At 46.7% G+C, this 16,489-nt stretch overlaps 1 protein-coding gene across 2 annotated transcripts in view; it reads left to right on the top strand.

Moving 5' to 3' along the window:
* Window positions 1-35: 35 nt before the first annotated feature.
* Window positions 36-16,489, top strand: part of LOC119433186 (plasminogen activator inhibitor 1 RNA-binding protein) — a 37,671-nt gene continuing 21,217 nt past the window's right edge. The window contains exons 1-3 of one of the 2 annotated variants that reach the window (XM_049658951.1): window positions 36-425; window positions 8,239-8,407; window positions 11,388-11,582. In XM_049658951.1, coding sequence (XP_049514908.1) covers window positions 158-425; window positions 8,239-8,407; window positions 11,388-11,582 — 632 coding nt within the window. In that variant the 5' untranslated portion in view covers window positions 36-157. The remainder of the gene's footprint in view (window positions 426-8,238; window positions 8,408-11,387; window positions 11,583-16,489) is intronic. The other variant, XM_037700327.2, reaches the window with a different exon arrangement.

The raw sequence follows: 16,489 nt of genomic DNA, 5'->3' as shown, positions 1-16,489 counted from the left end.
GCGATAAAGAGAAGTGGAGAGGGCGAAAGTTGTCTTCCCGGCGTGCATCGCGGTTCGTTTACCTCGGCCATTTTGCATGATTTCGCGGGAAGAGGAGTAAAATTGGTCAGAATTTTTAATCCGAAGGCATCCTCCGATTGGAGAGGCCAATCTGACCATGGAGAGTTCGTACGGCATCGGCGTAAAGAACAGGTATGAACTCTTCTACGATGACGAGGAAGACCCCACAGAGCTGCTGCGGCAGCAGGAAGAAGAGAAGGAACGGCGGAAGGCCGAGAAAAGCACGGCGAAGGACAAGATCGGCAAAGGCCCCGCCGGCGCACCTGTGAAGGGCGTCAAGACACCCGTCAACGCGGCTGGCAAGAAGCAAGCCAAGGAGGCACCGGTTAGCAAGAGCCAGGAAAGGACCATCGCACCCAGGGACGGTGAGTGTTTGAGCCCATCCCGGCCAAGTGCGTTGTTTCTCGCGCACCCCCCTCCACCATTCGCCGTAGGCCTAAGCAGCCGACGGCCGAGAAACGTGCGCTGCGCGCTCGCCGCTCATCCAGCACGTCGCGGTGAGGACGGACCGCTGTGTGGAGTCCGGCGTTTCGTCGTCGCTGCCGGGCCGGCGAGGCCGCGCGCGATGGTCGGCCCGACCACGCTGCCGAAACTTGGCCTGCCCTCTCCAAACATGGCAATGTGTATCGGCGCGAGTCATAACTGGGTTAGCGCGGTCACGCATGCCAGCGCGCTTCGATTAGCGTCTCGAGCCTGGCGCGCGATAAACCGAGCCGTAGGCGTCATCCGTGCAGCTTTGCACTGCCGCCGTCGCACCTCGTCGTCGTCTCGGCGCGTGTTTTTCTTTTGTTTTCTTGTCGGGTGCCTGTGTTGCCCGCCCGCCATTAGCACCGGCCGGCTGTAATTCACGCGCACCTCGAGATCGGTGCGCAGCTGTTCGCAGCTTCTCGCTGTGTATTTCGTTTAAACGCGGCACGTGACTCGCGTCGTTCTAAAAGCACGGGCGTGCGGTCATTCGCGGAGCTTCGCAGGCTTTCTGTGGCCCGGGAGCCGGCGTCGTTGGTTGTGGGGAGAGCGCGCGTCGCTACTGCTGTCTGGCACTGAGGGCACCACGTGCTCGTTGTTCGTACCTTCGACACTTGCTTTGTCTCCGATCGTGCGCGCTCACGGCGGCGACTGAAGGCGGTTGTGGAGCGCTTACGTTTGGCGGCAACCTGAGCGTATATATTCCCGGCTCAAACCGTATTCTTGCTGGCCATGCACGCTGCAGAGCGCACCCCTCCCCCTCCTCCTTTTGTGCTACCGCGAGATTGGCTGCTAGGCCTCCCCTTAAGCCTTCTCCGATCGCAGGGTTTCGTTTTGTCATTCCACACTCGTTCACTGGAACTCCTTCTCGTGCTACGCCCCTCTGGAAGCTGTGCAGCGGGCGCGCAGTCGTCGCCGGTTGCTGTCGCGGCATCAACTGCCCTTGAACAGAAGGTGTCACGTCCAACACGTGATCGCCGATGGCGCGGCCGGTCGTCGTTGTGTTGTCATCTTTCCTGTCGCGCTTTAGCAGACGACACCGGGCAGACACTGCCATCAGAGATTTGCATTTTGCTGTTATTCGTGGCTCATACACGTTGATCCGCTGTACGGAGACTGATTTGCTCGTGTGCGCGTGGTGAGGCTGACGTAATTATCCTGCTACCTTCTGTGTCATTATTACGCAACATCAGGGGTTTTTGATCGTCTTTCCATAACTCGTGCGCATCAAACGCACCTGGGCGTTGTATCGCTTGGCAGCTTGGGGTTGTTTCATCTTCGCATTGGCAATAAGTGGCCGCTTCTCATCAGGGAAGGCTTCAGTTGCTGCTTTGCCAGGGAAGCGCGTGTAGCCATTGTGTACTATTTTGACATGGCGCGACTGCCATCTGCTCAGTATTGTTAGTGTAGACTGTCATGCGTGCACGCATTACATGAAGCGCATATTTCAAGGAGGGCAAACGCATGCCGTAAATATTGCTTAACCCCACAAACCCCAAACACCATTCCACATGGAAAATTAAAAGAACTCGTTCGCACTTATTTCTGGCCAAGAAGAGTATATTGCTATGAAGAAAACAGTAACAAGGTAATTGAGTAAATGGTAATTAGTATGCCGATTACTCAATTAGGGATTTATTTTGCTACACTATCCAGAACTGAAAACTCCCTCTGGCATACCAAAAATACGCTAGTGTAGGCTCTACGTTAGGTTTTTAACACTGAAATTAGTCTTGGGCATCGAACTTAGCACATCAAAAATGATACATTGGGCTTTGTGGTGTTGATATAGATTTCATTTATAGTTAGATGGTAAGGGCCCAACAGATTTGCACTGATGGTTGAGGTTTGTGCCGCTACCTATACTGGCAATTAAAAATAGATCGAAGTATACAGGACCAATAGGACTGGACAGGATGCATAAAAACGCTCATTCAAGAGTTTTACGCCAGCAAGGGAAAGAATGCAGGTTTCATCCAGCTTTGGTCACAAGTTGGCCCTGCATTGGTAGTGCATTAAAAGACCCGACATCGCAAGTTTATGATAGTAAGCAGGCTATTATCTTTTGTGGCTGTTTGCCACTGATGGTTCGTTTCTGCCTATTATACCATAGCACTAGTGATGGGCTGTTAAGGTATTACACGCTGCATACGATCTAGTATGTAGACATCTTGTTGGTGGCTGCTTGTGTATCTCAGAATTGTTAGTGGCACTTGTCTACTGTCTTTCGCAACCTTTGCAAATTTCTAACAACCAACAAATTTTTGAGTGTGCCGATCTACTGTTTAACTGCTAGAGGAATCTTGTTTTATTGCGGGCTGAACAGCTGTGTCGGGGCACTGCCAACTTTATGGAGGTCATTGACCTGTGTTGCACTTGTGCAGCAGACAGACAAATCTTTCATTGTCTTTTGATATCGGTGCCTGCTGCTTTGTATTCCTGAATACCGCACTTGTTGCTTATGCAATAAAGGCGTAGGTGTAGTGGTTGCAGGGTTGTGCTATGCCATGGGCACGTTCAGGAAACTGCCGTGTGTCATGTCCGCAGCCAACGACAAACAGGCTTGTTTAATTGCTCATAAAGGTGGGCCATTTGGAGCTAGACGAAGCCATGCCATGGCTCTTTATTTTGCTTTTCATCGTGGCCCTTCATGGCTCTTTTCCAGCCCCTTGCTCTAGAAATGCCTAGAGGAAAGCAAGTTTCATCTATTCGGCTTGAATGTGATGAGTATTGTCACTGGGTGAAGCCTGACATTACTAACATTGAGTTAGAGTACGATATGCCAGAAAGCCATTGACGCGACTGCAAAAAGCCACCTAAAGAGCTTCAAGCACATTACCAACTCTAGCTGCTAGAAGTTGCAAATATTTTAATATTTTTAGATTATGTGTGTATGGTGTTTACCCTTCCTTGAATTATCGCATTCAGCATCTTTGAATTTCATGTTCTGCCCTTGGATTTTTCAATTGAGTGTAGTTTATGAACACAGCGGTTGCACACTTCAGAGTAACAAATTTTCGTGACGAGTTGGACCTCCTTTCTGCTGTGTGGGGGAGGACGATGCCTTCGTGCACCTGCTTGCCAACAAACACTCCCTTATCTTTGATACATGTTAACACCATCCAAACCTGCAAAGCGCTATTTTTCATTTGAAACATGAGACGAGTGCTGTAATGGTGGCTTTTGGATGCTCTTGCAGTGCGATTTCCATCAACCAGTGATAGGAAACAAAGCAATTGGAAAACATTTGCACTGTTCGTTCACAACACTAAGGGGGACCTGCAGTCCATTCCTGGCTAATAACAACAGTGCACTGAAAACAGAAGGCGTAGCCACAACGCAAGCACACCTCAATATTCGCTTACAGTGCACTGTTATTGGTCATGAACCAGTACCAACTTGCCCAGTTTTCTATCCTCTTCAGAGTCCGAGGGGAGGGGGTATTCTGTAGGTTTTCACGAAGTGTCCATTTCAGTGCACACAGATTGGATAGACACAATCAGCACTTGTTGTAATAGTAGTAGTGGCTTCTTAGTTTAGATTCCAAAATGTACACGTGGGACTTGGGAACAGGCTGCAGGGTGCTTAATAATCGAGCTTTCATGTTACAACTGTGCGAGTTACAATTTAGGCTGATGGTACAATTCGGTGTCGGTTTGAGCTGGCATGCTTCGTTTCACTCTGCCATTTTGGCAGATGGGTGCTACACTAATAAACGGTGTCACTCAGGATTGATTGCCGCAATGAATCGGTGCTGTGAAAAGCACCTAATGGCATTTGGCAGTACTTCGATGGGGAAATGGCACTCAACACCATCTCACGTCTGGGCAATTTTCAAACTTGTAACAAATGCAGAGCACAGGGCAACTGCGTGTCAGGCGTGATGAAAGTGAAAAGGTGCACTTTGCATAAACCCCTTGTGGTCAGGTACCCCTCGAAGTCCCACAGTGGTTTTGGAATGTTAAACCCCATTATTAATTTATTTGGAAGCGTGCATGTTACCAGCTGTCAATACCAAATCTGCTTCAGCTATCTGTCACATCTGTAACTTTAGGAATGTCAAGTTATATGCAGATATTACCGAAAATTGGCTGTTACTTCAGTCAGTTTATTCATGTAAGTAGGGAAGCAGAAATTACCAAGAGGTGTAAATACGGGAGGAGGTCCCAGAGTTGGAAACTCAAGCGGGACTGTCCTCTGCATGAATACAAGACTTGTTCCAAGTAGAACACCAGTGGTAACGCATGGAACTTATAGCTATAATGTCCTGTTGAATGTTATTATAAATAAATGATCAAAATATAATCTATAGCTGTGCTTATGCTATCACTGCAGACAACGCACACGGCTTGTAGTTAACAGCAAAATGCTCCCAAACATGGCATTAAACTGAACCCATTGCAAAATGCACCCCGTGTGAAATTTGGGTGGAAATTAGCTGGCGGTTTAGCTGGGGGATAGGTGTGTAATTTTCAGGGAAGTTGTAAGCTCTAGAAAATTCAAAGAAAAAAGCGGGTGGTATTCTCGGACGATCACTTTTATGTGATGTAGTACACGGCACAACATGACAATGGTTTTGCTTGACTGTCCAATTGACACGCACTGAAAGTGATATCTCCAAAAGTGATAATCCGAGAAGGCGTCCACAGGGAATTTTTCACCTCGGTTGCTTCGAATCGGATTGGTGCGTGCAGGAGTTAAGGTGAGCATCTCTATAAAATTGTAGATTCCCCTTGTACCTGGCTAGTCTGTCAATGAAGGAGGCTTCAGGAATTATGGCGTGTTAAGATTTGCCTAGGTAATAGTGTTGCGGTGGTCTCACACTCCCTGTGCTGAGACACGGGCTTGGGTCGCTGTTTGGCCCCTGCCTTTGAACATGAGGGAGTACATCAAAAAGCCGGCTGGTCTAAGGAGGTGTTGGACAGGCTAAGCCCACCCCCTAAGTGGCTCATGGCGACAGTTATAACCACAGGATGAATTACGTAAAAAAAAGTCTTACAATGCATCTCAATACTACTACAGCGCTGTAGCGGGTACCGTCTGTCCCTGTGAAAGAGTAACCTTCATACCCAAGTTGAACGTGGCCTTACTCTCATCCATGAACTGAATATCTAGATCCAAAAATTTTGAAATTAAGCAAGCAATAAATGGCATTGCATTGGACTTGCATTTTAGCTGTAGCTATCATACTTCATCGTAACTTATGCATTACTCTTCTGCACACTCCGATGTGGGATCTGTGATGGCAGCAGCTAAAAAAAGACTAATGGTACGTTCGTTTGAGCCACCATGGCAGTGCAGCGTAAATTACGGCAAACACCGCCCGAGTTTCACGTTTCGCTCCTGCCAGACAAACGTGCCAGCCACCAAACGGGAGTTTGCGACTGTAGCGCCCTCTGTGGAGGTACATGTCGAATTCGAAGTTCAGCAGACGACGCTCTATTACATAGGGGGCCACTTATCTCTTGGTCTCGCCGTGATTTGCAGAGGTGAACACGGTCAAGCATTTTATTGATGACAAATGCTTGAAAGATGAAGTGCTTTCGAAACAGAAAAGAAACGCTGGAAACGAAAGTTACAGCATCAAAGGCAGGAAGTGATGCTGCAGCTTAATACCTCATCATCGTATGATGCCGCTAGATTGGTGATGAAATTGTTCACCTTCGACGGCTGCTCTCGTTAGCGGGTGGTTAGCAGCGATGACCGACTGCATTATCTTCGCTGACCGATTACCTACTGCATTCAACATCAAAAGTAGTTCTGTGCTAGTCACGCAGAGACACAGCTTCCATCGTCACTGCCTGCTACAAAATGGCGCTTTTCGTCGTCTGCTGCTGCGCGCTGCTCGACGGGGTCGCGCGCACTCGTGTCGTGTTCGCCCCAGCCGAACGTGCGACACCGCGCGAGTGCGCTGAAAACGGCACGAATGCCGTCGGCCGAAGGTACCATAAAGTAAAAATTGCGATCACTTGCTGTAGTGAGTGGCTCCAGTTCCGAAGTGTTCTGCTCTGAATAAGCTGTTCAAAAATAACGGCAGTTCCAAATTCAACATATCCTTGTAGAGAAGTAAAAAAGGGACACACCCATAGGGCCAGCCCAGCAGCCCAATTGAATGTAAGTGCACCAACAGACTGACAGAAGCAACCAAACTAAAGTTCTGGTTTTGCTTGTAGGCACACAGTTTGAATGCTAGCTAGTAGCGTGCTACACCCGACTGCGGTCATCGGTGCTTTAATGGTGAGGTATTTTTGTTCAATGTGCAATTCCAGAAAACAGATGCGAGGCCTTGTTAAATGAAGGAATATTTATTTTGCTCTATAAAAATGCTCGTTCAGGGCTTTTTGTACGTGTTTCCATTATTGTGACGCTGCAGTACACGGCAGTAGTTGCCATATGAAGCTCCACCGGACGGCATCGGCTGAAAAATGTAAATTACAAGTAGGGGGGGGGGGGGTCATTCTAATGTATAAACCTAATAGTAAAGCTGTGTGAAGAGGTGAAACGTGCGAAAGTGGTGAACGGGCGAAATGATGAACAGGGATAATTTGCTTTTAGAGTGTAGAGAACACCGAACCATTTTATACAAAGTGCATACTGTACGATGAAGACATCTGTTGATTCCCAAGCATTCCCCCATTTGCTGACATATCCTGCCCCTACAAGCACGGACTGACCCATCACTCATTTTATTTGAGACAGTCTTGGGTACGGCATCTGCAATGGGACACCATGTACAGATTCTGGCACATTGGGGAGCGTCAGCCACACGCTGTCTGCCAGGCAATCACAAATGCTTCTATGCACGCTCAAAACAAATTTTTGACCATTTGTTCTCATGTTGACCATATTTTGTCCCACCCTTAATACTCGAGTTTCGAAAGAAGTTGTATTGTTGGGTGCCATAAAAAGCATCAGACTTGCCACCGTAAGATACAGTTAACGTGAAACTCGCAGTGGCCGCCATTCCCTAAATTGAAATTGTTCGAAATGAAGCGTACTCTGGCAACAATATTCTTGCCTTTGCCAGGGAAACAAACATGCCGGAAGACAGCAGCAAAGATGGAGGCACGCTCACGTGTGCGAACTGGCCTTGCTTCGATGGTTTGTCTGGCTTCACTTGGTGGCGGCGTAGGAATGACAAGTGTCCCCACTTAAATCTGAATTTGCAGTTTTTCGCTGAGGGGTAGGAGGGTCTTCAATTTTTCGTGAACTTGTGTGTTAAAGTATGCCCCCCGTAAGGTCTAGAATACCCTGATAATTATTTGAAGCTTTTCATAACTGATTTATTGTAAGGAGTGATTTACGTGCCTATTATTGCAGTATTGCTATCATTGCAGTACCATGTGTATAGTACTTTGCTGCTGGTGTAAATTTTTGGCAACAGCTTAATCGGGTGAGCACAGAGCCTGTATTTTTGAACAAGAACACTCGTGCTACACGATGACATGTCTACAAGGCATGGTGCTTGGTCGGAAGCGTCTGGAGATGTCACTACAAGTGTTGCTGCTGTAAAACCTCTGTGGTAATCCGGTAAACCACAAATAAGAAGTTTGCAGACAAACTAAAACCCTCTGTTATATTGGAAATGTTGGGTTGTGTGTCATGGCATGTTGATGCAACACGAGTGTCCTGGCTGAGTGTGCATTTTCTTTTGAAAAAATGTACAGTCGGTGCTTGTTGGGTAGCTAACGCTGCTCGCTGTCCTTGGTGCAGATAACAAGCTGCAGCGGACGACAAGGCCAGACCGAGCGGTAAAATTTGCCCCACCTAGTGGTGGCCGAGAGAATCAGCAGGACTTCGAGGAACGCAAGAACAGGCGAAATAGGGAGGAGCGCATCTCAACGGGTGGCTCGGGCCCAGATGGACGATTTGAGTACGGAAGGTGAGACCTCTTTGGAAAGCCTGCCTTTTGCTACATACCTTTATGCAAACCTGTAGTACCTGTGTTATGTGGGCCCTTTGCTTGGCCATTGAGTCAAATGATCGTTTAGTTTGACTGCAGTGGAGCGCTGTTACGGGCAATGCTAACTGCCGTCAACATCAGCATGGCATTTGGCTTAACTGAGACGGGCAATCCTAGTAGTGCGAGCCAGTTCACTTCTGTATTTTGACGATAGCATTGGAAAGATGATGCAGGGACCAATTTCTTCATGTTGAATGGCTGCCAAAATAAGAATGCAAACATACACATATTTTATTTGTTTTTGGTCAGCATGCATTCAAAGTGCAATTACATGATTTGAGGAGCGTGAATGAACTGAAATTTCACCCCATAACAGTGAATAGTGTTCAGTTGGACAGCTGTTGAAACTCTCAATTGCCATTGGACTCGACATTAGTTGTATGCATCTATGTAACGCAGGTATTAGTTGCTGGTCGACTTTTGTAATGGAAAAACATGACACGCGATATTTACTTTCACACAATGGACATCCATCGCAGCAAATATTTGTTGCACAGCTGTTTGTCGTTGCTGATGGACCACACTGTGCTGTCCTCTGTAGCGGTCATTTAGTGCATCCCAAATTTCTTGAATGACTGTCAAGCTTTTGCCGACAGGATGGTGGCCATGCTTCCCGTTGCTTCAGAAGTTCATTCATAACCAAGTTTCTGGGACATCATAAGCATTTGTTGTGGCCTGCTGCTACTAGTTGAGCATGTAAAATAACTTTTCAGTTAGCTTTTGTAATAAGTGCCAATGTCGCCAACTATCGTCATTCTGTTGCCATCTAGTGTTAACAGCAGCAATGACAACTCAGACACGCCGCAAATGCAGTTTCAGTATTGCATTCGATTGCATACAATTTTCAGCTGCATTTCTTCCTGGGAATGATGCACATTAGTTAAATGCAGTCTGCTGTGATCTGGTGTATATCCACAGGTGCATGTCCCCCCTCCTGAAGCACATTGAAAGGCTTGGTGGCCCTCACCATGGCCTCCTCGCCTGTGCACTTTGGGAGCACATTGACAAGCCTGCTTGTGTAGGGAGGTAGCTGCATTCTTTGGCTGCATCCCAAGGGTATAGTAGGGACATGCTGACTACGACGGGGTCTCAGTTTCAATACCAGGCCGCCGTGGCCACATTTTGATGGGGGTGAAATGCAGATCCACTTGTTTATTTAGGTGCTGCAATAATAACCTTTTTGCTACCAATCAGTTTCCATGAAAACGACTTCATTATACCAATCACTTGTGCGAACAGTTTTCTCTAATAATGCTTTACGACATGTGCAAAGTAAGAATGATGAAGTTGAAGAAAAGAATCGGTAATGAATTAACAGCCTGATATTTGTAACTAGATCACAGTCGCCAATGTTTAAGTGGCTCAGCCGCTCATAATGACTCGTCTCGCGGTAGAACAATGCGGCTCAAGTGAGCAGATATGTGTGTTTTATTCTATGTTTTGACATTCTTTCGTATCAGCAATGCACCTTTCCCCCAATTTTTGATGCTAACAACAATCTGTGGCTGTAGATGTCGATGTAAACAAGTGCACCGCCTTGCTAAATCCGACGCAGAAGGCTGTGCGCTCGAAAACTTGTTAATTCTGTGAAATGTCTAAAGAATGTGTAAAAATAATTTAAAAAAATAAAGCGAGCTGCAAGTGCAGGAGTCGGCGGCAACAAAATCCAAAGCAGACGCGACGGCAGAGGGAACTCGGCATGCCTTTATCGGCCGCACTATAAACAAAACAGTGCACTCAGGCCTGTTCACTCAGGCCTGCGCAACATGCTGCCCCGCAGCATGTTGTTGAATAATTATTCGCGATCCACGAAACGCACAACCGGATGCGCACTCAACATGGGCGCAGGTTCACAAATCAACCGACAAAAGCCCCGGCAGCATAGGAATATGAAAAAGGTGGATTTTGAAAGCCATTTTCTAAACTTTATTTATTGCCTCCTGGTCAACTAATCCAGTGGATTTCTTCAAGGTTTATTTTGAATTCAGTGTTTTTACCAGTCCAGGGCATGACATCCTTGCTTTTCCAGTGTGACTTTTTCTTAATTATTGATTCAAGTAGTACAGTCTAGATGCCTGCTGTAGTCGCATCATGAAAAATAAAAACAAAAAGTGATCTTGTAAAGGCTCATTCACACTAGGCTGATCTTGGTCTGCCGACTGTTGGCGACAGCGTTTTCAGTTCTGTAAACTGCTGTCGCCAAAATCGGTGTCGTGTTGGCCTAGTGTGAATGAGCCTTAAATAAAGCATAACCGCCATATTCAAGAATGGAAATTAATTTTTGCGAACAGGCGACTTTTAAAAGTATGAGAAAAGTAAGTTTGAGTTCGCTGACGGTGAAGTGACGTAGGCGCCTTTTTTTTCTCCGTGCAATGCATTGTGGGTCGGCGCGAAGAACACGCGGATGGAGCTCGAGCCATCTTGATGTCTGACCGCGTTGGCTGCGCCAGTGCATCGAACAAGACGTTCTCGCCATCGTGACATGTGCACGCTCGCGCTACGTCAGACTATATAATGCACCTTAACTGAGCAATTTTTTTCTCGGGCTTTCATTAGTTCGAATTTTAGTTCTGTGGAATTTGTGTTAACGAGCTTTTACTGTAGTGGTCATTCTGTTGGCATCACATGTTCCTCCCTAAACCCATGTGCATTGCGTGTTTGTATTTTGCTTGTTATTTTTGTTTTTGGAGTTATGATGGCAAATTACACCATCATAACATGTATATTGTTATTATAGTAAATTTTGTGGAACCAATGCGACCTATTTTAGGACGAGTAGAAAGTAGATCAATATTTGACTAATATAGTTGTTGAATAGTGATGATGTTTCAGAGTATTAAAGTTGCAAGGGGTGCTAATGCTACTGTACAATTTTTTCTTTTTTTTTTCTCTTTCGTAGCAGGGACCGTGGTGATGGTGAAATTAGGAGAGGTGGCCGTGGGGGTGGTGGCCTTGGAGGTCGGGGGGGATTTCCCCGCCGTGGCCGCGGTGGATTTGCACCGGAGGGAGGCCGAGGTGGTGGCTTTGGTGGTCGGGGAGGCTATGACGGACGTGGCAAGCGGGAATTCGAGAGGCAGAGCGGCAGCGATCGCAGGTGAGCGGAAAAAAAGCTTGCCACTTGGCCAAATGAGCCTTTGGTTTTTCTTCTGGCTTCTAAAAATCCCCTGTGTGGTCATTTTTACCAAGCATGCATAGCGTATACGTGACACACTTGACAGTTGTGACTGCAAAGTATTACGGCATAGGCACCTCAAAAACAGGTTAAACTTCAAAGCAAACACTGTGCAGATTCACGGTCACTTGCACAAATGCCTCTGTACAGTGTGTGCTTCGTCGCTCACTATCACTGGTCATCCATTGCCAAAGCTGCAGCGCTGCAAGAAAGGAAGAGAAGATACTGTGGGCATGCCCTTCGGCGTACTGCAAGGTCCTTGTCGCAAACTGCTTACGAGGTCCCATGCGGCGTTGTTGGTTATAACAATTACCTGGGTGCCTGCACCAAAAGGAAAAGGAATGTGAAATTCTGGAAATTAGAAAAATAATAAAAGGTGTGAGCTGCCGCACCTCCTTGCATGCTGCACATGCCACACATTTTTTGCCGCATCATCAGCCCTGTTCCAACACGAGAGCTGACAGTGCCAATGGGCGTGGTGAGGGCAGAAACAGAAGACCACGTAGTGTAACCAGAAGCAAAAGAATGTTGCGACTGAGCTGTCCAGCATTATGAAAAAAGGAAAACTGTTCTATCAATTGTTATTGAGCAGAAAGAATACCAAAAGTCCGGACATTGGACTGCCCAGGCTGGGTCAAGTTAGGGACACAGGACATTTACTCAAAAGTTGAGTAAACCCTAGTTTAGATTGCTTTAGATAGGTGGAGTTACCTCTCGAGGCAGTACTTGGAAGTGCTGCGTGAATGCCTTAAGTCTCAAATTATTCCTGCAAGAACTGTTGGAAACACCAGGCTAGGGGCGGCGTTGGCAATAATTTGCCTCGCAATAAATAAGCGTGACATGTACTCAATTATGCACTGACTGGTCAAATGTGTCATTAGAAGGCTTTGAGATACAGTCGAACCCGCTTACAATGAACTCGATGGTTCTGAAAAAAGTGGTTGTTATATCAGTAGTACGTTTATATGGACTCGCCCTTATAAACGCTGAAAAATGAACTGCGCTGACGCTGGTGTCAGCAGTTAAAATTTGGGCGCACTTTGGTCCGAAAACCAGGTTTTCAGTGCCGTTGTTCCCGGTACAATCCCACACCTAGCGGCAAACTTCCATGAGAAACGTCTATCTGAAGACCGAAAGGTGGCGTTGTGTAGCTCTTTCAAAACGGCGCTTGGTTCCGATCACCTGTCATTTCGAAACTGAAAGAGCAGCCCCCATTTTTAATTCGAGCGCTTGTGATATATTCAAGTGCTCGAACGTGAGTAGCGGAACGTGACTGTATTCTGCACACAATAGGGAAGTGTTCTGGTTGGTCAGAAGCGTAAACTTCGGAAACTACTGCGGCATACTGGCATTCTGCGAAGGTCTCGGACATCATGGTCTCGGCATTATGAGTGCGCGTCAGCGACACAAGAGCTGTAAAATTGCTATGCTGCTTAGGGCAAAGAAAAAATGCATGTTTAAAAGGTAAAGTGTCGCAAACCTATATCAGTAGGGGTGTGCGACTATAAAAATTTTCGAATATGAATCGAATACGAATACTTCGCTTCGAATATGAAATAATGGCATGCACATGCATTTATTACCAAGTTGGGTTTATTTGTTATGTTGGAACATTGTCAATGTTGAAAAACTATACTACTAAGCCGTTATACTAAACCATTGTGTATTTGGCTGATGTGAACTTGCAAAGTTTAGTAGTTCTCACCAGTCCTTGCCAGCCTGTGTGCCTTATTATGCCGCATCAAATGCCCGTACACTCGGAGGCATATTACCCCTGTTGTAGCTCATCGCACTTGCTGTCAAGCAAGAAGCTCAGAATTGGGGGTGGCGGTGCTCCTTGTTACTGAGAGGCTGGCTTTCCCGCAAAGTTTAGACATTTAGTGGCTAAGTGTGCTTTACAGGCCAAATTTTGATAGCAGCACAAAATCATCGCAAAATTCAGCACGAGATTGCCCCAATGTTCTTAGATTAGATAGAAACAAATGCTAAGAACTGTGTTTGCTTCTGCACAGCCAGCAGTATATTCGATTTGATTAGAATGTTTGTATCCAACTGATTATTCCAACATTTTTTGATATCTATTTTTCGAATTGAATACTAATATTAACAATATAATATTCGATAATATGCAAACTTCGTGAATATTCGCATACCCCTAGTTATGAGCAATTGGCAACGTGTAAACGGAGCGCCGCCGAACTATTTCCTGATAACAGCGTAGTTAGTAACCGTGGTGACCTTTTGCAACATTGCGTGGTGGCAGTGTGTGGGGCAGTGTTCTCGCTGACTCAAGCCGCGTCGACGGGAATGCTTGAGCGGCCGTTGTTCCCATGGCGGAAAGGCACAGACGGTCGTTCCAAATCGTTGAAACAGGCATAATGCACATGGTGCCGCATGGACATTTACGCAAAAACAAAAATGACTCATCCGATACTGCACGTGCCAGCGCACATCCCGCGCTATTCCGTACACGGCACGCCTCCTCCCTGGAGGCGTGCCTTGAAACAGGTGACCTTCTTTGCTGCTTCCGAAATTCACGTGAGATGGTCGCTCGTTCATCTCGAAGGCTGTGTCATCGTTGCGGTTGGGCTGGAGTAGGGCACGTGTGCCCACTTTGGTCGCGCAACCGTGACCGGGTTCGGAGTGTTCGTTGTACCAGTGCAGGTGATTTAAAAAACATTCGTTATATCTGGAAGCAATTTCCATAGCAATTTCCAGTTGGAAAATCGTGAGTGCGCTGAAATGTCGTTATAACCGACAGATCGGTGAGTGGGTCCGACTGTGTATCAAAGTGAGCATTCTGAAATATACTGTATACTTAAATTCGTACTTCTGAAATATTGTTACATTCAAAGTATAAGAAATGAAATGGGATTTCAAAAATTTGAGAAATTTATGAGGTGTTCGTAGCAACGAGATTTGACTGTAGACGATCAGGCCTACTGGTGCCATGGTCTTCGGGCTCTGTGCAAACGTGGCTGATGGATGTGCAGATCTCCCGGTACAGACCAGAAATTATTGATCTGCAAGAACATAGTGCCCCAGTGCCCTCCACTATGGCTCTGGTGGTCTCCATACTTGCTACAAGTGTCTCGTCTAGCGGCCATCCTGCACTCGTGCCTTGGCATGCTGCTCGAGCATCTTGAAGGCCGTATTATCGTCGTGGTTGGACGTGTCCGGGGCCCACGGTGCCGTGCGCCCAATTTGTTCGTGCATCTGTGCTTTGACACTTGGTCTGTGCCGTTACAAGGTTTGAAGTGTTCGTTGTAGCAGTACGGGGATTTGAAAAACATTCGTTACACAGTATAGACCACTTATAGCGTAACCGTTTATAGAGCAGAACTGGCTACAACGCGGCATTCTCCGACTCCCATTTACCCTCCCAAAGTACTCCACCGCTTACAGTGCAGCCGCGTGAGACGAAATGGCGGTTATAATGCGGCTTTCGCGGGAAAATCTCGCCGACAAGGGTGGTAGCGAGCACGCTTCTCAACGAGGTGCGCCCACCGATGGGAGAGATCAACGAGGGCGATGCGGAGGAGGAGCATGAGTCCAAGGGCGATAAAATCGTCGCCGTGCGCTGTATGTGCGAGTGAAAGTGCTCGGGGGACGCGCGCCTTCGCGGAGAGCAAACGCGACTGCGAAAGGCCGTGGGGATGTGGGAGGGAGGGAAGGTGGACGACGCTGCGCTGCAGCACCAAATGCGTATCTTGCAACCGGGCGCAAGGGTAACGGGCAACGCACTCTCCCATGCGAAAAGAGCAAAGCGAAAATGCAGCGCGGGAGGGGGGGGGGGGGGGGTCGGCTCTTACTCTGCCAACAAATGCGTTCTTGTATTTTGCACCCGTGCGGGCTGTCGGTGTTGTTGCGCGCACCGTATCTTGCAAGCAATCTCCACACGGCTCTGACCTTTGTATGCGCTGTGCTTACGCCGCTCAGTTTGACCACACAAACCTTCGCTTGCTGCGGCGGCCGCGCTTCCCCACGCCCGCATTTTGACAGTGGTTGTCTGCGGTCATTGAGTCTATTCATGTTTGCTTGTGCTCGTTCAAACCACGCTTTTAAGTTAATTCAGTTAGTAAGCGAATGTGTCAAGTTTATGCAGCCGATAAAACTACTATGCCTACTCTTTATAGCTCTCTGCTACTAATTTGCTGTCGCAATTGATGCTTCGCTTTTCGGGCGAAACTGCGGCATTAAAAAAAAAAAATATCACTTTGCTTCATGCGAAGATCGTGGGTACTTGGACATTTTCAACGTTCGTAAATTTAAACAGATGCAAAACTCCCAGTCGCACGTTTTGATTCTTGGCTGCTTGGTCTACATGTTTTGCATACGTGCAGGGCTTGAGAATCGTTGTTTTGGTTATAGTGCGGTACCGCTTATAGTGCAGATATTCACGACTCCGGTGACTTTTGTTATAAGTGGTCTACACTGTATCTATAAGCAGTTTCTATAGGGAGAATTGGAAAATCATAAGTGTACTGAAATGTGGTTGCTATAACTGACAGATAGTTATATCTGGGATTGTTATAAGTGGGTTCAATTGTATTAGATGGTACACAAGAAAACGTTTTCTTAAGGGCGTGCAGACACGGACACAAGACAAGTACACAACACAAATGCAGGTTAAATGTGCCTCCAAAGCTAATGACAGTCATGCTACTTGTTGCTTATGCTCTTTTAAAATACGCTATTATAGTAGAACCTCGTTCATATGCTCTGTAAAAATAAATATATATATTTATATATATATATATAAGCGCCTTAACCAAGCAATTCTTTTTCTGACTTCCTTTGGTTCAAATTTTGTATAATTAGAATTTTCG

This window comes from Dermacentor silvarum, chromosome 11 (assembly GCF_013339745.2).
Source record: "Dermacentor silvarum isolate Dsil-2018 chromosome 11, BIME_Dsil_1.4, whole genome shotgun sequence".
NCBI lineage: Eukaryota > Metazoa > Arthropoda > Arachnida > Ixodida > Ixodidae > Dermacentor > Dermacentor silvarum.
This window is presented reverse-complemented; position numbering and strand designations above follow the sequence as displayed.